Source organism: Microtus pennsylvanicus, chromosome 11 (genome assembly GCF_037038515.1).
Source record: "Microtus pennsylvanicus isolate mMicPen1 chromosome 11, mMicPen1.hap1, whole genome shotgun sequence".
NCBI classification, from domain to species: Eukaryota; Metazoa; Chordata; class Mammalia; order Rodentia; family Cricetidae; genus Microtus; species Microtus pennsylvanicus.
Genome location: NC_134589.1, coordinates 61,579,669 through 61,599,709, shown reverse-complemented (window position 1 = coordinate 61,599,709; position 20,041 = coordinate 61,579,669). Strand labels below are relative to the sequence as shown.

At 51.6% G+C, this 20,041-nt stretch overlaps 1 protein-coding gene across 3 annotated transcripts; it reads right to left on the bottom strand.

Moving 5' to 3' along the window:
• Positions 1–1,189: 1,189 nt before the first annotated feature.
• Positions 1,190–19,504, bottom strand: Flcn (folliculin). Of its 3 annotated transcripts, none has more exons than XM_075992353.1 (13): positions 19,137–19,504; positions 17,944–18,029; positions 14,693–14,962; positions 12,860–13,006; positions 11,379–11,600; positions 10,426–10,586; positions 8,784–8,875; positions 7,088–7,278; positions 4,854–4,967; positions 4,260–4,383; positions 3,636–3,767; positions 3,442–3,547; positions 1,190–2,217 (listed from the first exon to the last, which is right to left on the bottom strand). In XM_075992353.1, the coding sequence occupies exons 3-13, from the start codon at positions 14,939–14,941 to the stop codon at positions 2,016–2,018; spliced, it is 1,740 nt and encodes a 579-aa protein (XP_075848468.1). In that variant the 5' UTR covers positions 14,942–14,962; positions 17,944–18,029; positions 19,137–19,504; the 3' UTR covers positions 1,190–2,015. The 3 variants fall into 3 exon arrangements, with proteins under 3 accessions (XP_075848468.1, XP_075848469.1, XP_075848470.1); XM_075992354.1 differs by having other exon boundaries at positions 19,177–19,489; XM_075992355.1 differs by lacking the exons at positions 17,944–18,029; positions 19,137–19,504 and adding an exon at positions 15,036–15,082.
• Positions 19,505–20,041: the final 537 nt, after the last annotated feature.

Below are 20,041 nucleotides of genomic sequence, written 5' to 3'. Positions count from 1 at the left end.
ATCAAGGAAGGCCACCTGAGAAATCTCCAGCAGGAATAGATGGCCCAGATGTCTGAGTTCTTCATCCAGGACCTGTTCAAGACTGCTGCCTGAGGTGATCAAGACTCACAGGATACTTCAGTCAGGACTTGATCATAACTCTAAATTTTTTTTTAGGTCCCCATAAGATCATCTGTGCCCCCAACCAGCTGGAAGTAGCCTGGAATACTACGCCCATATTCCCAAAAAATGGACTATGGATATTTTCTTTTTTTTTTTTTAAAGAGGGGGAAGTGGTGCAGGAGAATTGTCTGTATTCTGTCAATCACGTTATAAATAAACGCTGATTGGCCAGGTAGGAAATATAGGCGGGAAAAACAGACAGGAAGTAGAAATGATGTAGTAATGAGAACAGAAGAATTCTGGGAAGGAGGAAGTTGATTCCCCCCTCTCCTGCCCAGATCACCAAAGCAGCAGGATGTGATCTGCCCCACTGAAAAAGGGTACTGAGCCACATGGCTAACATAGATCAGAAAAATGGGTTAATCAAGATGTGAGAGTTAGCCAGTGATAGGCTGGAGCTAATGGGCCAATCAGCTTATAATTTATGGAGTGTGATTTTCTTTGCGGCCAAACTGTGGGAACTGGACAGGACAGAAAACCCAAACAAGCAGGCTGGGCCCCCTCATGTTACAATGTCCCATGCTGGAAAGACAAGACCCCATATCCAAAGAGACACCACCTTCCTTCATCTATCCCGGACCACCCAGCCAGCACCACAAGCAGGCCAGGGCGCCTCCCTGTTCTAAGACTACACTCCTGCACAGGCACAGGCGCTTCTGCTGCCCTCCTCTGACTTCCACCGGGGCAGGGCCATTTCCTGAAGTAAGGCAATGTTAGACTAACAGGTCGTATTCGGTAGCCTAGCCTGGTTTAAAACTTACTGCGTGGCCCACACTGGCCTCAGCTCCCCAAGAGTTGGGATTACAGACTGAACCGCCATGCTCTGCCCCGTCAACAATGGACCGCATACACATCACAGCCATCAAAGAGTCTATTGTTGGTGTGCGGATCCATCAGTGTCTGTAGGTATGGCCTGCGATGCCTTCCTCGGCCCCACTGGGACAGTGGCACACAGCACGCACAGTAGCATCTCGTTGATGGAACCCATCTGACAGTAGCACCACACATAAAAGCATGTAGTCAGCAGTTTAAAAAAATACAGATTTATTATGTTTCTCGCAATTGTACAGAGACCAAGACACATAAGCTTAGTCTTCATGTTAAATATAAACAAACACCAAAAATATCATAAAAACACATTGGGAGCCTTTCAGGAAACCCGTCCAAGCTGCATCCTTATTAAAACTGCAGTGGTGGGAGACGATCTGTCTTAAGACATATTCTGCAGCCACTGGTTAATGCTGCAGCAGCAACAGCGAAGGAAGCAACGTACAGTCATGGTGGCTCAGTTCTGTTATCCCAGCACTTGGGAAGCTGAGACAGGAAGATTGCTGCAAGTCTGAAACTAGCATAGAGAGAGTTCTAAACCAGGCAACAGAATAAGACCCTGACTCAAAAAATAAAATTCAAAACAACAAAAAAACAAAACAGCCATGGTTTAGATGTAGCCACAAGCTGGCAGGCTGAAGAGAGGCCATGGGTGGGTACATGACCTGAGAATTCAACAACCCGGTCACACAAACCATTCGGGATGCTTGCTGGCTTCCCTGGTGGGAAGGTTTTGCTCCTAACCCCGAGAGGACACACTGCAGCAGGAAGGCTTCAGAGTCAGTTCTGAGCCTTTGTCCTTAGGAGGCACGAAGCACGTCTCGACAGTCCCTGACGGGGCAGTGTGATGCAGAGGGATCACTGTCCCTGTCTCCCCTACATTTCAACAGTTAAAGGATGACACAGCACCTCATAAAGAGGACAAAGCCTAGCCCAGAAGTCTTCACTCCTCAAACAGGGCCTCCCCTCAGCAGTCAGAAACCCAGCGCAGGGTCTCCCGCAGACCTGGGGTCCTGTTCTCAGAGTCAGTTACGCGACTCTGATGTGATGGGGCTGCGGACCGTGGACATGAGGTGTGACTTGTAGGTTTTGCTCAGGCCCGTCATCCAGAACTTGAGCAGCTTGACGTTGTCTTCCTCTGAGGCGCCCAGGACACTCAGGAGCTTCTGCGTGTCCTCCTTGGGGCGACTGTCCACCTTGGTGAATTTAAACAGGACTTTCACTTTGCTGCAGAGAACAAGAAACAAGCACTGAGACGCACAGCAAAAGCACTAGGCTTTCCTCATGGGCCCAACTCCCAGACCAGGGAGAGCTCTGCAGGCTCTGCTGGTGTTCTGCCACACCCGGGAAGGGCTCAGGGCTGCCCTATGCAGTCATGCGTGGGGGGCCTCACCCTGAGGAAGGCCAGGCCACCGCCAGGGCGAAAAGAGAAAGGCGTATTGCAGTCTCAGTTACTCAGGAGGCTGCAGCAGGATTCCTTAAACCCAGAAAGTTCAAGGTCAACTTGGGTAAGACAGGAAAAAAAAAATTCTCTCAAAAAAGGAGAGAGAGGGGGCTGGAGAGATGGCTTAGTGGTTAAGAGCACTGCCTACTCCTCTAAAGGTCCAGAGTTCAATTCCCAGCAACCACATGGTGGCTTACAACCATCTGTAATGAGATCTGGTGCCTGCATGAATGTAGGCAGAATACTGTATACACGATAAATAAATAAATTTAAAAAAAAAAAAAGGAGAGAGAGGGGCTGAAGAGGTGGCTCAGTGGTTAAGAGCACTGACTGCTCCTTTAGATGACCCAGTTTCAATTCCCAGCACCCACATGGTGGCTCACAACTGTCTGTTCCAGTTCCAGGGGATTCATGGCACCAGGCATGTACATGGTGCATGCGGGCAAAACACCCATATGTATAAATCTTAAAAAAAAAAAAACAAACTAAGAAATAGCTGCACATGGGTTTCACTGCATTATCTGACGCCAGGAAAATGTTCAACTAGTTCAGTTGATTTAATAAAATTATTACTAAAACTCAAGGCACAAGGAAACAAATAACTTTCTTTTCTAAAGCAGTAAGGATGGCTGCCAGGCTGTGCCCTACTGCAGGTGTGTCTAGGTCTGATGCCTAGCATCCTCCACCCCTCCAGAACCAGAACTGAATTAAGGAATAAAGAAACAGCACTTTGGTCATTCTGAGCCTTTTTCACATGGCCAGCATCAAATCTCAGCAGCTACCACCACCTCCCAGGACACGGTCCAGGGCAGGAGATACTGGATCACTTCCCAAGGTCACCTAGCTCCTAGGTAGCAGGGCTGGTATCTGAACCCCACTCCTACTTCCACTCTGCGGGCTCCCAAGAGCCGCAGTGTCTGCTTTTCCACATGAGCCCACCACCATGGAGAGCTGTTCCCCTCCCCCCACGAAGCCAGGGAAGTTGTCATGACAAGGCTGGGGCTTACTTCATCCACTCTTCCTTGAGACAGATAAGGCACTGGTCTACCACATCCACAGACAGGTTCTGGTTGGTCAGGGCTGCTTCAATCTTATTCAGGATGGTGGGTCCAACTGGGGGCATAAACAAACACTGGGTGAGGAAGAGGCTGTGGTGCCCCCTCTTGCCCTGACAAACGGTGACACCAGCAGCAGCACCCACCTCTGTCTGCGGCCACAGGGCTCCCACTAGTCACCACGAACTCGTATTTGCTGAGGGATGGGTCGTCCTCGCATCCAGCAGGGTGGAGGTTTGAGCGTGTGGCCGTGTGGACCTCTACAACAACTGCAAACTCTGTAGCAGCAAAAAGCACACCATCTTGTCACATGCTCCTTGGCCCCACCGCAAGTGCCCCCCAGGCACACACTGTCAGGGACAGGCCTCCTGTGACTTCATACCTTTGGCAGTTTATTTTTTAAGGGTTAGTTTTTGCCTTGGCTAAACTAGAAATAACTCTTCGTTACAATGATCATCAGTCACACAGATAAATTTATTCTGAGCCACCTTCTGTGAACGGTTCCATTACTGTTCTTTCTTGTAGATGGAAACAGCCTTGCAGGTGAAGTGCCCCCCCCCCACGGCCAGCGGTATAGGAACTTCACAAACACCTCTGCACGGACCAGTCCTAATGTGAACAGAGGGCATTGCTCAGAGGCTCAAAACACCCCCAGGCCCAGCAGGTCTTATCTGGGGCTGCAGAGAGTGCTGCCTGGCTCCCAAATCTGCAACTTGGATCCAGGTTGCCTTTGACAGCAGCAGGGTACGCATCTCAAAGAGGGTACTTACCCGAGGCCAGCACATGAGCCGGGATAGGCACGGGAGGGCTGAGCCCTAGGAAGTTGCAACGGTAGGCTTCCTCATACTGGTTGCTGTAAGGGATGGTTCGGACACAGCCTACAGGCAGCATGGTCTGTGGAGGACGGAGTGGCTCAGAATCCACAAGAGCATCCTCTGCATCTGGTCCACAGCCCCCTCCTTAGTGTGTCCCTGTTCTCTCAGCCCATACGCGGTCTCCCACCAAGAAGCCCCCTCCCTGTGCTGCCACCTGCTACCTCTTCTGGTCTCCTTGCCAGCTTAGATGCTCACGAGACAGAGGCACTTGTGGGTTTTGGCAGCCAGCAAACATGCTGTGAGCTGCTCCTACACCACCGCCCCAACCTGACAAAAGCTGTGGTATCAGCAAGAGCTAGTACTTGCCCAGATAACGTCTCAGAAGAATTTCAGATTGAGGAAGGGGAAAACGGGGTAGCTGTCAATAGTCACAATCTAGGTTCCCTCCACAGGAGTACCGACGCCAGCCATTTTCATCAGGCAAAGAACTGACTGGTACCCCTGACATTCACCCAGGTCAAACACTAGCACACAGGGGAAGGGTCTCACCCGGAGGACTTCAAATGCGGAATGGACGAGGTTCACATCTCTGCTTTTCCAGATCACCTGATTTCCCATGAGAACATGCCAGGCCAACATACGAAAAGAGGAGGCCCCCAAGACCTGAAATTCAACGCACAGCTCTTGATGTATTTTATAGGAGCCAATCTGAGGTCACGGTCAGCAAAGGGAACTCTTCCAAAGGATACAGGTGACCTGTCCAAGGCTGACAGGGGACAGGAGGAGTTCCCAGGTTCCAAAGGTATTACATTGTACTCTTACCAGCCCCCTCCCAGCTCTACTGTGAAACATACGAAGCAGATGGTGCTGGCATTCCGTAGCTGTCACCCTCTCTAGACACACTGTCATGCTCGAGTGCTTGGAAGCGAACATCTGCCTCACCACACCTGCCTCAGGAAGAGCGAGGGCTCTGCCTCTACCACCAGGATGCACCCATATCCTGGCACTCGTCCAAGCCAGGACAGCCTCCTTTACAGTGACATTTCTTCAGATGCCGAGGCTATCGCCACATCAGGCCTGCTTTCTGTTTGTGGTATCTTTATTCTCTAATCCAAACCAGCCTCTCTCCTCCCTGCCTGTCCGCAACTCCTGCAGCACTGGAGGAGGTAGCCTGTTCTTTCTTGAGACCAAACATGAACTTGAAACAGAACAAGACAAACAAAAACAGAGGCTACGATACCCAATGCTCCCAAGCACATCTCCCTGCAACAGAAACCACAATGCCTGCTATAATAACCTCGTAAAGAGTTAGCGAAGCCAACCCAGCTCAACCCTGGAGAACAAATGGCCCCAAGCAGAAACTCCAGGGCTCACTCCATTTACCTGGGGATCAAATTTAGGGCTTTATGGTGGTCAGCAGGGGCCTTTACCCAGTGAGTCATCTCACTAGCCTCTCCACTCTCCAAAATGGAAATAATTCTTGGCTGGTAAAAATTAATGCTCGTTGAAAAAAAAAAGACAGTGAGAGAGATGGTCGGTGGGTAGAGAAGGGCGCTTGCTATGTAAGCCGGGCAGCTGAGAGTCACATCCAGACAGAACCCACATAGAGTAGGAAGGAGAGACTTGACTTCCACATGCACGCTATGGCACACACAATAATAATAGTAAATAAAACAAAAATTCAGCCAAGCAGTGCTGGTGCATCCCTTTAAGCCCAGCACCTGGGTGGTACAGACAGGCGGATTTCTCTGAATTTGAGGCCAGCCTGGTCTACAGAGAGTGTTCCAGGATAGACAGGCCCCAAAGCCACAGAGAAACCCTGTCTCAAAAAACAAAGACAAAAGAAAAACCCTTTAAAATTCTAAATTAAAAATAAAGAGAAACACAGTCACCTTTCAAGACAAAGTCACCTGCCACAGTTGCACATGCCTCTCATCCCAGCACTGGGTAAGCAGGCCCAGAAATGCAAGGCCATCATGCTCGGCTATAGTGAGTTCAAAGCCAACCTAAGACACATGAGCCCCTGTCTCAAAAGGATAAAAGCAGCATGAACAGGGACAAAAGGGATTGCCTTCACCTGGAGCGATCCTCTCCCCTGACCCAACAAGCCATGTTCAATCTCATCACTCTTCTCGGCTCCAGCGTTTCTATGTCTACGCCACTTCATGCTGCCTGTTTGCTTTTTCAGGCTGAGATCCCGCTCTCTAGACACACTATTAATAACCAAGGCTGGCACGTAGGTCATGCCAGCCTTCTTCTAGGAATGACTATTAAAGTCTAGCCGGCCTACAGACAGATAAAGGTGCTTTTCAACACCTTCCGGAGGTTCTAGACAAGATTACAGGACCACAGGGAACCTCATCAATGACACACGCTGGGCTAGAGACAGTTTAGCTTCAGTGTGAAGTATGGGGACTTGAGTTTGCACCCCAGAACTCAAAAAGGCAGGCAAGGCATAGTAGCACGCGCTGGTTATCCTACAGCTGGGAAGGCACAGGAGGCAGATCCCTGGGGCGCCCAAGCCAGCCAACTAGCGTACTGGACAAGTCTCAGGCCAGCTAGGGACACTGTTTCAAAATACGATGTCAGTAGCACCCAGAAGAAAGACACTCTGGCGTCTACACACACGTGCATACACGAACATGCATGTAGATGCACATGAACACACCAGATGCCCATTCTGTCACGGCTGCCATCCACCTGCTGAGAAGTTTCTAGTGCCACCCCGCCCGTGGATGTGGACGAAGCTCTTCTCAGTTAGGACCACGCCCACCCCCGCTTACCTGTCTCATGTGTCGAAGGGACTTGAAGACGGAAAGCTTTGGGGGCTGCCAGCTCCCACAGGCCGGGAGAAAGGACGGCTCTGCTGGGCAGCTGGGCAGCTCCCGCCCTTCAGCCCCCTCTGGCTCAGCAGCAGCTTTCTCCTCCTCTTCGGCTTCAGAATTGTCCCAACTTTCTGATTCTTCCTCTAAGTCTACAGGACAGACAACAGGACAGGTATGGAGTGTGTGTCCCCTGGTTCTGTGGCCATTTCTGCCCAGCACCTACAACGACACCACCAATTCCTACTGTATCCTAGAGAGGCCGGATGACTGTGTGCTAGTGCCTGGGCAACCGGGGGGCAGAGGGAGGAAGGCTTGAGCAGAAGAGACATCGGAGAAGCTCCCTCTGCAAGGTGCTGCTATGTGCCGCTGCTGGAAAGCTGGGCCATGCAGTAATGATAGCATGTGTTTATCGGTATTACTTGGCCAGGGGCCAGTCATTGGGCCCCACACACTATCTCGTCCCATCTCCCTGCACCCAGACGAGACATAAACATTTTACTTCCATTAGTCCTCATGACAGACTATTACAATAACATCTCCACTACAAGTCACAGTGAGACTCAGAGAGCAGGGTACCCGTAAGGACAGAGCCAGGGTTGGAAGCCAGTTCTATCTGACTCAAAAGCAAGCCTGAGCCCACACTCAGATTCCTCATGACCCAGTTCAGTTTCAATGTGGCTGAGATCCCCGTCTGCCCACACATCCCATCAAGACCTGACTCTGATGGCCTGCAGACTTCAGATTTGAGTCATTTTATACTCAAACGGTTCCAGTACTGATCCACGGGGATAGGAAAACAACTCCAACGTCTATCTTTTCTGAGTGTGTCTTGCTCGAGACCCCTCCACTCCTGAGTACTTGCACAAGCCACGTGCAGAGTGGGTGCTTGACTAGCGACAACCTGGAAAGAGTTCCAACTACTGACAATGGAGGCAAGGGTAGCATCGTCAGGAACAAACTGTATACCATCTAACGTAGGCGACCATTGCGTTCCCACCTCCCAGCCGTCGGGGAGGAAAGGAGGGAGAATGGGACAGGACTCTGAACTCCAGAACTCAAACGATTTCTATGGAAGTAGAGCCAGAAGGGAGGGCTGCAACCGTGCACTGGGACCACCCTAGGAAGTCAGTCACACTGGACTCTAAGCATGGATGCAGGGATGATGTTGTACACTGATTTCTTCTGAACTGAGACAGCCCCTCTAAGAAGAGAGGCTCATGAGATACAAGTCTCAGGAAGTTCCTGAAACCAACAAAATTCACAAAGCTCCTCACCAAGGTTACAGAAGCAAACTAACAGTTGCTGCGGGGGAGAGACTGGCTGGGCTATCTAGAGGGAACTCTGGCAAGCAGAGCTGCCTAGAGTCTCCCTCAGGGGAGCTGCCTGCAGGGAACTCGCCAATCAGTTGAGCCACCTGCAAGTCCTGCAGAGAGTGCCAGGGATGCCGAACCCATCTGGGAACAGGGCACAAACGCACCATCAAGGAAGATGAGACAGAATCGTAACGAAATCACCAAGAGCATGGAACTGGTTGGAACAAAGGCCCTTCAGTTCACATCCAGACGCCCTGGTACCAGCTCCACTCATTGTGGCAGCCACAAGCCAGGGGCCCAGCTACCAGCACAGATGGCTCTGCAGAGATAAAGAGCCTTACCAGCAAGCTTCTCCATCTGGACCAGGGTGTCCTCTGTGGGTGCACCCTCCAACAGCTTTTCTGTCAGCCGGCTACCACATGCCTTCAGGAGCCTGGAGATGGATACAATGCCAGCAATGAGATACCCCTGCCAATGGGAAAACTAAACTTGAGGCTTACCAAGGCCTTGGTTCAACCCCCCCAGGTCACAGAAAATGGCCTACACAAACATACTGGAGGACACCACCACCACCAAGGGAACAGTTTCCAAGACATAGCACTTCATTAAAGGGGATGAGAGGACTGGAGAGATGGCTCAGAGATTATGAACACTGCCTGCTCTTCCAGAGGTCCTGAGTTCAATTCCCAGCAACCACATGGTGGCTCACAACCATCTGTAATGAGATCTTGTGCCCTCTTCTGGTCTGCAGACATACAGGCAGGCAGAACACTATACACGTAATAAATAAATAAATCTTTTAAAAAGGGGGGGAAATAAGAAAATGGGTTGAGGCGGTTTGGAGGAACTGTTGGCTTTAATCCCAACTCAGGAACATAGGTAGCACAGCAGACAGCTCTTAGCTCTACTGAGTGAAGCGATGTTCTATGGCTACACTATAGATGGAAAACACAAGAACATTCTAGACAATTCTCAAAGGAAGAAACTACAAACGGCCAATAAGTATGTGAAGAATTAAATATCCTTAGCTATCAAAGAAATGCAAGTTAAAACTGCTTTGAGATTCCATTTCATACAATGAGCATGACTATCAGCCAGGACGGGGCTGGAGAGGCAGCTCACAGTTAATGGCACTGGCTGCTCTTACAGAGGACACACATTCAGTTCCCAGCCCCCACATGGTGGCTCACAACCAATTCTAGCTACAGTTCCACAGGATCCAACTCCTTTTCCTTTCCTTTCTTTTTTAACCTCCACAGACATCAGGCACACATGTAGTTCACATACATACATGAAAACAAAAAAACCACCCCACATATAAAATAGAAGCAAATACTGTGGAGAATGAAGGAAGCCGGAACCATATGCCTGTTGTGGGCATGTAAACTGGTGCTGCCACCTGGGACGCCAGTGGGGAGGGTCCCCCCAAACCCAAACCCATCACACCACTCCTGGACGTTACCTGCAGGACTGTAAGCTACCACACCAGAGATCCTTAAACATCCCTGTTCACACTGTACTATTCTCCACAGCTACGGCCACCAGCCTAGCCGCCCGTGAACTGACGCAGTGGTACAAGTAGAAGGGGCAGTACACCCCGCTAAGCTCAGTCCTGAGGCTCTGCACGCTGCACCCCATTTCCCTGGACTACTCAGTTCGGGAAGCAGGGGCTCCCTGTTCACAGCACACTTGTACACTTGACCTTCAAACCACAGGCCAGCTGACTGCCCACCAGCAAAATCTGCCAGACCCGAGCCCAGAGCACCAGACGCCAGCTCAGAAGAGGCCGGAGCCAGAAACCCACTGCCATCTTTAGACTTGGTCTCCGTACAGAAATGTTCTTTGTGTCAATGCGAAGTGAATTCTACCTAGAAAGGTTTCCATCCAGCGGGGAGATAGACAAGAGAACAGGCCTCGAGCCAGTCAGCCCCACGGGCACGCAGATGCTCTAATGCCTTGGTACCCAGACCCAGAATTCATTACCAGGCAAAGGAAGTATGCAGACACGCCCACAAGTTGTCATCACTGGTCAAGGAGGTCAGAGAGCGGGCAGCGTTGCCATTCCTCTGGTGCAGAAAGGGTGTGAAGGCTGTGTTCATCCTCTGGGCACGCTGTGGGCATCCAAACTGCTCTGCCTCAAATACCTGAACACAAAGGATAGAGAAGCGCACCTCCTCAGTGGTAGCTAGGACCGTACTCTTGGGTTACTGCCATCCAGCTTCCCCAGATTCTCTCATTCCGCTCTCAACTCAGAACCCAGGGCATGCCAACAGCCTGACACTGCCTCGCCAGACGGTTCTGCTGCGAGAGGCTTCAGGGTGGCTCCTCTCTTTTGTTACTTGGTCCCTTGGGCTCCTGCTGGGTGTTCACCATCTTTCAAGTGTTTTTGGCCTCTCCCTGGCAGGTTCATCCCACAGACCACTGTAGGCGATGGGCACATGGACCATCTGGCTTCCCCAGCCTCCTGTTCCCTCCAGCCACAGCCTAACACAGTACAGCTGCTCCATCTACGAGGATGGACGGTGAACAGCTCCCTCCTCTACTGCCTGTGGACAGCACACGGACAAGGGTCTGTGACCGAGGCATGCCCATGTCTACCCGCATGCTCTTTTGCAGCTGGAGAGGGTGCCCGAGGTAGGGCTCTAGACAAGACTAGTGGATAGTTTGGGTCCTGATGAGTACAGGAAGAAAAGACAGCAGGCAAGAAACCAGAGGCTGAACAGTTGTTAAAAGACACCAGACTGAAGGAGTGCCAGAATAGTAAGGTAAAAATCAGGAGAGCTACAGGCTGGTTAGCAGGGACACTCATCCCGCATCATCAGCTGAGCTGAGACCTCAACTTGGGCCCTATGACAGAGGCAGAGCCAAGAGGACCACTGCTGCCTGAGCACTCAACATCTATGGCAACAGAGCCAGAGACCCCCTTGGAGCATCACCTTGAGGGCCTTGCCCTGGAGCTCAGTGATGATCCCACGGATCTTCCCCAGCAGGAAGGGCCAGGAGTTGATGAGGTAGATTCGATCCATCATGATGGCGATGATGCTGTACCAGCGCTGGAAGCCTCTGGCCAGGCTGTCTTTGATGAAGAAGGTGTGGCTGAACACAAAGCCGTGCTGTTCATCGCCAAAGAAGATGGGGCCTTCGCGACCAGGGCACACCTTGGAGGAAGCGACAGTAACTTTAGGCAAAGCTCTATCCAAACTTTAAAGTCTCTTGGGTCCCTTTTCCTGTTTTTGGTTGTGCTAGGTTACTCAGGACCAACGTGCTATCATCAGGCTGCACCCAAATGTTGCAACTTGGTCTTCTGGATAGACCAGAGGGCCAGCAGATGCAATGGACTACTGCTGGGCCTGCAGAGTAAACAGCACACTCCTCTAAGTCACGTGACTGTGGTGGTGGTGGTGACGTTAAGTGCACACGAATACAGGTGCTTGCAGAGGCCAAAGGTGTTGGATCCCCAGGAACTGAAGTCACGGGAGGTTGTGAGTCACCCAATGTGGGTGCGAGGAACCGAACTCAGGTCCTCTGTAACAGCAGTACCTGCCTGATCTTAAACAATGAGCCATCTCCAGCCCCAGCACACCCTATTTTTAGAGTCCTGTGGTAACTCCCTCCTGACAAGCTTCCTGAACATGTAACTACTGTGTATATGATGTTTGGCTGCTGCTAAGCATACATCGAGGAGTAGAAAGATACATAAAGCAACAGTCAGACGAGTGATACGGGTTCCAGGGATCAGATGAGGTGGATCCAGGGCAGCGAAGCCCTGTATGTACCATACGCCCGTGGGACAGATCACACCTAAAAGCTGAGACTCGTGCTCCATAGCAGTAGTTCAGGAGTAAACCGGTCTTTTGCTGTTTTTAAACCTTTATTTTTATTTTTTGTTTATGAGTGTTTGTTGGCATGTATGTCTGTGTACCACATGCATGCAGTACCCATGGAGGTCAGAAGATGATGTCGGATCCCCTGGGGCTGGAGTTACAGATGGCTGCAAGCCAACACGTGCATGCTGGGCATGAACTCGGGTCCTTTGCAAGACCAGTGAGTGCTCTTAACTGCTAAGCCATCCTTCCAGCCTGAATCATTCTTCAGAAGGTACTAAGAGTGCCAACATGGTGGGGTGGCAGTGGATACAATATAAAGCTGATACTTGGTGCAACAAACCACACAGCGTAGAACTGTTCTTGCTTAGAAACATGCTCAGCAAGAATAGAGAAAAAAAATAACAGTCTGTTGTTCAAAGTGAAGCGCTAACACCTATTTTGACAGCCAGAGTCCCAAGGACCTCTCTTCGAGCTCTGACAACTGCAGCCACGCCCAAGCTGCACTGAAAAGCAAGCCCCCTCGCTGTCCATAAACAGAAATAAACTTGGAGTCACGTGCATTTCTCACAGACAGCCCAACACAGCCTTACCTCACAGCTCAGGCTCCGGACACAGGCCTGGCGGACGATGCTGAAGAGCTGGGGGTGATTAGGGTGCTGGTGACTGACGTACTTGATAGAGGTTTCTTTATCATGACTGATATAGCCCGGGTGCCCCACAGCAAGTGATCGGCAGCCCTGCACACAGGAAGAACAAGAAACCTATAGCTAGAAGCAGGTGACAAATCTAAATGTAGAAAACAGAACCCTTTCGAAATTAAAAAAATTTTCCCTAAAAATTTTTTTTTCTCCCTATTTTGAATGGCTCTTGGGGAAAGCATTCCCACCTAGTGGCATACATAACTTCACTTACGTATTTATATATATATATATATATATATATGTGTGTGTGTGTGTGTGTGTGTGTGTGTGTGTGTGTGTGTGTGTGTGTGTGTGTTTCTTTCTTTCCTTTCTTTTTGAGAGGCAGGATTTCTCTGTGTGGCCCTTGTCTGTCCTGGAACACACTCTGCAGACCAGGCTGGCCTTGAACTCAAGAGATCCGCCAGCCTCTGCCTCCCAAGTACTGGAATTAACCGGCACGTGCCACCACCGCCTGTCTTGTTTCTGAATAGGTATCATGTTTCTCTATGGCTTTTCCAATCATCTTTAGTGTTTTCTTCCCTTCCTCCTCCCCACTCACCAGAGCTGCTCCCTTCCTTCCACAGTGTTAGTTCTGGGGATCAATCTCAGGCCATTTATCGGCTTAGCAGTAAGCACCTTCAAACACTGAGCCGTCTTGGCAGGACACCCCCGTTCCTGGAGACCACCAAATTCTTTCAAGACAGTCTCACAGTGTAGCCCAGGCTGGCCTGGGACTTGTGAACCTCCTTCCCCAGCCTCCTAAATGCTGGGACTACAGGCATATGTTGTCATGTCCAACTTCTTCTTTATATTGAAATAACTAGCTTTTAAATTTAGACTTATCTTAGACTAAATTTAACTAAGAAAATCTAGACCCAAGGGCCGTCAAAGTTTTCTCTACAGCTAGCAGTGACAGCTAGTAGGTATGATGAGTCTTCTATTGCTTATCTCACCCAGTCCCAGCAGTGGCCCTTGAAGGGAAACCCAGGAGGAAGCCCCATTGTACAGTCAGCTGAGGCTTGGATGAGAAGCAGCAGCTGGACTCAGGGTTCACAGCTGTGCCACCTCCTGAGCGATGCTATCGGCCCCACGCGGCTCCTTCCTGGGTCTAAATGGACTTCAGGCAGGGGTCTTAGTCACACGTCAGCCAGAGGCTCCAGTGTCAGTGCAGCAACCCAAGAAGCCTCCACTGTGACTTCCTGCTGGAGTGGAAGTGGAGCACAGGAATGTAAACCCAGAGCTCCCGACTCTTGCTACCACAAGCCAAGGCTGTGTATTCTACAGGGGTCTCAACCTGGGACTATGCCAGGTAGGCACTGAGGCGAGACCCTCCCCAGGAGATCCTCCAGGACCCTCGGCGCCCTGTCCCTTTAGGTCTTCCTCCCCTCCCACTGCTCCGCAGGCCTAAAGACCCCTTCCACATTTGTTCCGCTACCCAGTCCCTGTCCCTTAGCGTCCCACTTTTTCACATGATGAATGATACCTGATTCCTGTCCACTCTGGTGACAGCTGGAACCCCCCTACCCAACCCACCCAACCCAGCAGAGGCTGTGTGGGACTGCCACTTAGCTCCAACAAAGAGGTTCCAGGGCCCACAAGGAGGATCACCCAGATACTGAATCGGTTAAAAAGGCTCCTGCTGGCACGATGAGAAAAATGCTCTCAGAACCTTGGGGGAAGTCTCTCATGTTCCCCCCCTTTCTCAGAAAGGTAAAACCATCTCAAGATCTCAAAGACACTTGCCTCACACATGTCTGATTTCTTGGGCCCAGGGCTGCTGGACTCGGTGCTGGCACCCTCGGCTGGGCTGTGGGCACGAACCCGGCTGCTCATCTGGATGCCGCCCTCCTCTTCCTCAGCCTGCTCAACCTGGCCAGGGCTGTCCCCACTTCCAGCACCCTGGGGCAGGGGAGCGTGTAGGACCTCCGTGCAGAACAGAGTGCGGGGGCCATGGAGCTCGCAGAAGTGGCAGAGAGCGACAATAGCATTCATGGTGCCAGGGATGCCAGAGGCCTGTAGGGCAGAGACACTGTTTATGGGCTTGCCCCTGTCCATGCTACGATACCATGCCCAGGACACTACATACCGGGACCACAAAGGTAGTCCTGGCAGGCTGCTGCTCCCACCTGCCGGCACAGCTGAGCACCCATTGTGTAAGAGTTGGTACACCAAGGGCAGGAGACACAAGGGGAAAAGACAGACAGAGGAAGAGAAATATGAATAAATGACCACAAAGAAAGTATTCGCTAGAACCGCAACAGATCCCGGAAGCAAACACATTTGTTGGCACCACGGGAATGACGCTAAGAAACAGGACAGATACCAAGGAGGGTCCTTCATCTATCATCATCACCTGAGAGGCAAGGTTTGAGTGCTGGGATACTTGGGGTGGGGTTACCTACAGGGATAAACACATCCCACTTCTGCACGGGGAGACTTGAAGCTGAGAGGAGGTAGGACCAGGAGGGGTTGGCTACACAGGTCCCAGTGGAGCTGAAGAGAGCAGAGTCTGCAGATCAAGCAGGTGGGCTGGGTCAAGAGATGGGCAGACACAAGGGCTGATGTTGATCTCATGAACATTTTGGCCACAGCCAGGCACCTGGCTTGTTTTAGAAATGGCAAACGTGCAGTGTTCTGACAAAGACAAGCACGCTCTGATCTTCACCTTCGAAAGCCAACGTGCAAAAGCGGACTGCAGGTGCCAGTCTCGCTGACCACTGAAGGGTAATGGGGCACTGGTTGGGGGCACTGACAGGTGGCAAAGCCAGACAGCACCAGAGTTTCCAAAGTGAGAAGGCAGACTCTACTGGAGGGAAGAGAGATCGTGGATCATGAAGAAAGGAACAGGGGCAACAAAGAGGGACAGGTGGGGGGCGCTGGGCATGAGGTCTGCAGGGTTTTCACCTCCATGGAGAACTAAGTGGGACACCCAGAGCCTCAAACATGGACCATGTGACTTCCACAGATCCCAGGGCCCTCCAGAGAAGGTGACAGAAGAGCCATCTAAGCCATCCTGCTGGACCACAGGAGAGAAGGGGGTGCCACACAGCCTCAAGAGAAAGGCAATCCTACAACCTGCTGTAGCAGGGACAGGTCCTAAGAAATCATGCAGACACAGGACAAGCCCTGGCTGACCTCCTGCTGGAGTTGGACTTGACCCCAGGGAAGTGGTCAGAGTTTAATGGAGACAGTTTCAGCAGAGAAGATGACAGAGCTGAGGTGGACGGCGGTGAGGGCCACCCAACAGTGCGAGTGCCCAATGCCCATGAAGTGCCACATGCCTGGAGAGTTAAATGTTAGGTCATATGTGTTTTAGCACAATTTTAAAAAAATGAAAAAGCAGCCAAGCATGGTGACACACCTGTAATCCCAGCACTGTCATTTCCAGGCCAGCCTGGTCTACAGAGCAAGTTTCAGGACAGGCTCTAAAGCTACACAGAGAAACGCCATCTTGGAAAACCAAACCAAAGCAAAACAAACAAAAAAGATCAGAATGTCCTTGGGGTTCTGACAGCCACATACCTGACCCGTGAACATTGTAGACCATACCGGCTGGCTGGAAAAGGTCTGGGATGGCAGGTCAGAGTGACCCTGTATTCTCCACGCCCATCATATCTAGTCACATGCGGCAACTCAAGACTAAACCAACCATAGCTAAGCTCAGGTCCACAGCCTCTTCAGCCAGGTTTACAGTATTCACACAGGGCTCGAAACCACCATCTGAGTGTGTGGGTTCCAGGACATTTCCATTTTTAAAAAATTGAAAAGCGGGGGAAAGCTCCATAGGAAAGTCCTATTCAAGGCAATGTACAACTTTTTAAGTCTCTAAATACAGGCAAGAAGACACTGATCGGAACCCACACTGTCATCTCTTTTGAGGACACCTCCCTGGGTACTCATCCCCTGGAAAGTCAGGTTCGAATACAACCAAGGAGATGTGGCCTTGGGAAGCTGGTAAAGCAGGAACTGAGCGTACACCTCACAAGTGGCCGGTGACAGACAGCTGTGCCTTGCTCGTCTCCGGCTCCTTTGAGCTGGCACTCCTCTAGTGCTCCGCAGCCGGCTCCCTGAGCTGGCAGGCTGCCCCGGCCCAGTCCTCTTGGGTTAGACCAGGATGAGGACCAGCGAGTATAAACGACTGGCAAAGCAGGTGACAGAGACCTGGGGGTATGACACGTGGCCCATGGAGATCCTGACTGTGGTGTGAGACGCAGGAGCTGGATGCAAATTCCCGAATATGCGGCAGACCTCTGTCTAGCCCATTCCTGAGCACTCGATCTCCATGCGCCTGTCCTTACAAACTTACTCCTCTAGACTGACACCCCCCGTCCTACCAACTCCCATTCCCTCACTTGTCCTAGGCTTTGGGACCTATGTTGCTTGTATTCCCTTTATATATGTTAAGTCAGTGGAGACTTTGTCTAAGTAACTACAATCCCTTCAGTGTCTACTGCAGCTCCCAACACATGGAAGGCACCAAGTTACTTGTTCATAGAGATAACTACTGTAACCAGAGAAACTGGAGGTATTTGAGAAGTTTAGACACAACCACAGTCAAAGCAGAGTCTATGAATCTAGGGGCAGAGAGAGGGTTCAAAGGGTTTACTACAGTGTGGTCATTGACCACTGTCATTTAAGGATCCACTGGAGCCTGTCCTGGTGACACACATCTGGAATGCATGCACTAGAAGGTGCCAGCGGGAGAATCAGTCAGCTCTAGCTACATGGAATGATCCAGGCCAGCCTGGGCTACGTGATACACGAGACACTGTCTCATAAACAAGAAGAGTCCACCGCAGGGGAGATGAAGCAACCAATAACAGGATAAAGAGGCTGGGGACGTAGAGGAGTCAGGACCCAAGACAGACGCACACATCCTGGGAAGGGGCACAGCATCTTTGGAGGGGCATACAAAGAAATAAGCCTTCTGGCAAAGCATGCGCGAGAGCAGCCCTTAGCCAAATCCCAGCCATGTGTGCAACATCAAGACGAACCTTACGCTTAACCGATCACAATTCCACCATCCCGCCGGACGAGTCAGGTGTGGCAACTGCATGCAAATTCAAGGACCTGAGGTTTTCTAGGGAAAAAAAAGAAAGAAAAATCACACCTAATTCTGAGAGCAAAGTCTTTGTAGTTTCTCACACTGTTTTGTATGTGGCACCTGGATCCCAGTCAGGAAGTGGCCAGTTCTTCAGCAGCTCTCCAACCCCAATGTCCACGTTTTCACTGAGCACACTTCCCTGAGCGTCTAATCGCCCACCTTCCCAGTGTCTTTTTGCAGCTGAAGCTAGTCTCTTCACCATCATACTTACATTAAGAGGCAGGCTGTGCCTGTATGCCGTGTGTCCACACCACCTAAGCCACAGGCCTCGCAAACCATACCCACCCCATTCTTCCCTGGTGTGCCCTAGCTTTACCTCATCTCTATTTCTTGTCTTCTCATAGTGCCAGGCCACTAAGAGTGCCTTGTAGACAAACAAGGGGTTACATGGACCTCCACTGAAGTCAGCAGCAGCTGTGACTGTCTCCCACAGGAAACTCAGTACTCCCAGCTGCCTCCCTAGCTAGAGCAGAGTGGGTAGAAATTCAGCAGGGGACTGTATCCACAGCTCAGAACTACTTACTCCCCACTCCACTACCGCTGCTGCCAACTTCGGCAGGATTTCCTTTAGAGAGCGCCCAGTCACTTGACACTAGCAAACAGTGTCACGTGCCACGACCTCTCCACTGTTGAATGACAACTGTAATAACTCCGCACCTTCAGCACCCCACTGCCTGTGGCCTTTCGGTGCTGCGACTTCTCTCTGCTGGGCACCACGGTTGGTGCCAGGCTCCCAAGAGCTACAAAGCCAGCCTGTACTCTTGGCAGGTCCTCCTCTTAGCTCCCTAACGCCTAGGGCTGCTTGTGACCTCCTCGACTGGAGCCACTGGCTAATCCCAGGGCTAAACGTTCTTTCCAGGGCACGAGGGCGAGTTATGCAGTCAGAGAGAGAAGTGAGGTGTCCTGCCTGCCCTGCCCTGGGGCGACTGAGCCAGGCAGACAGACCCGCCCGAGGGGCGTCCTAGGACGGCCGTAGAAAACGGACAAGTATTAGCCGGACAACATCTCCAGCAGTGCTCAAAAGTAAAGGAATGACCCCGACCGGGGGGTGGAACCCGTCACCTCCCTCTCCCCGGTGTTTACCATCCCCGCCTTCCATTCGGCCCTAAGGCCCAACACCAACCCAACTTGGGCGCTCGCCGTGTCCTGGACGCCGGGCCGGAACCCGCTCGCGACTGTCGGAGCCCGCAAAGCAGTTGCTATCGAGCTACCCCCGGCCGAGGGCTCGCCCGCTCCGCAGGCCGTGCACCGAGCCCAGCGCGTGACCCAGTCGGACCGAACCATCCGCAGACCTGCGGAGGGAAGAGAACGCCAGGGCCCGGCTCAAGCGAGAGGCGCCGCGTCCCCGAGCAGATGGCCAGGATGCTCCGAGCCACGCTGTGCAGAGTCCCGCTCCGCTGCGCCAAGGGCAAGAGCCCCGCGCCCACGCGTGCCCCTCGGCGCCGTGTGTCACCCCCCGGAGAAGAGCAGATGGTTCAGGCCACCGAGATAAGTCATTCTGCAGGGGTGACGTCAAAACTAACATTTCAAAAGAGTAGGAGAGAATTAGCCGGCCAGTACCCAGGTCCCTATAGAAGACGAAAAGGAAGTGGAGGAATTTCCTCAGGGTGCTGGGCTTTCCTGGCTCCACTCCCCGCCGGTTAGGTTGCCGACCGGAGCCGGCTTCTCCCCTTTGCAAGAAGTGGAAGGTGCGGACGTGTCCTGGCATGGAGGCTGGTGACAGAGGAACACAGGACCGCGCATGTGTGGTCTGAGCTTCCTACCTTTGCAAACTAGCTTTCAAAACAGTTCAAGGGTTGTGTGTTTTGTTCAATGGTAAGCGCGAGGCCCTGGGTTCGGTTCCCAGATGGGGGTGGGGGGTGGTGGGAATGAGGGAATCACGCGCGCGCGCGCGCACACACACACACACACAAATTAAGGACTATTGGTTTGGCTATTTATTTTTTTATGACTATGGATTTAATATTTATTAGGAAAGAGCTTAAATA

Coding starts and splice junctions, on each gene's coding strand:
- Flcn (XM_075992353.1), bottom strand. CDS start 14,941: ATGAATGCTATTGTCGCTCTCTGCCACTTCTGCGAGCTCCATGGCCCC. Junction 13,007..14,692: donor AGAAATCAGACATGTGTGAG/GCAAGTGTCTTT, acceptor TCCTGTGTGCAG/GGCTGCCGATCACTTGCTGT. Junction 2,218..3,441: donor CTCAAGGAAGAGTGGATGAA/GTAAGCCCCAGC, acceptor TGTTCTCTGCAG/CAAAGTGAAAGTCCTGTTTA.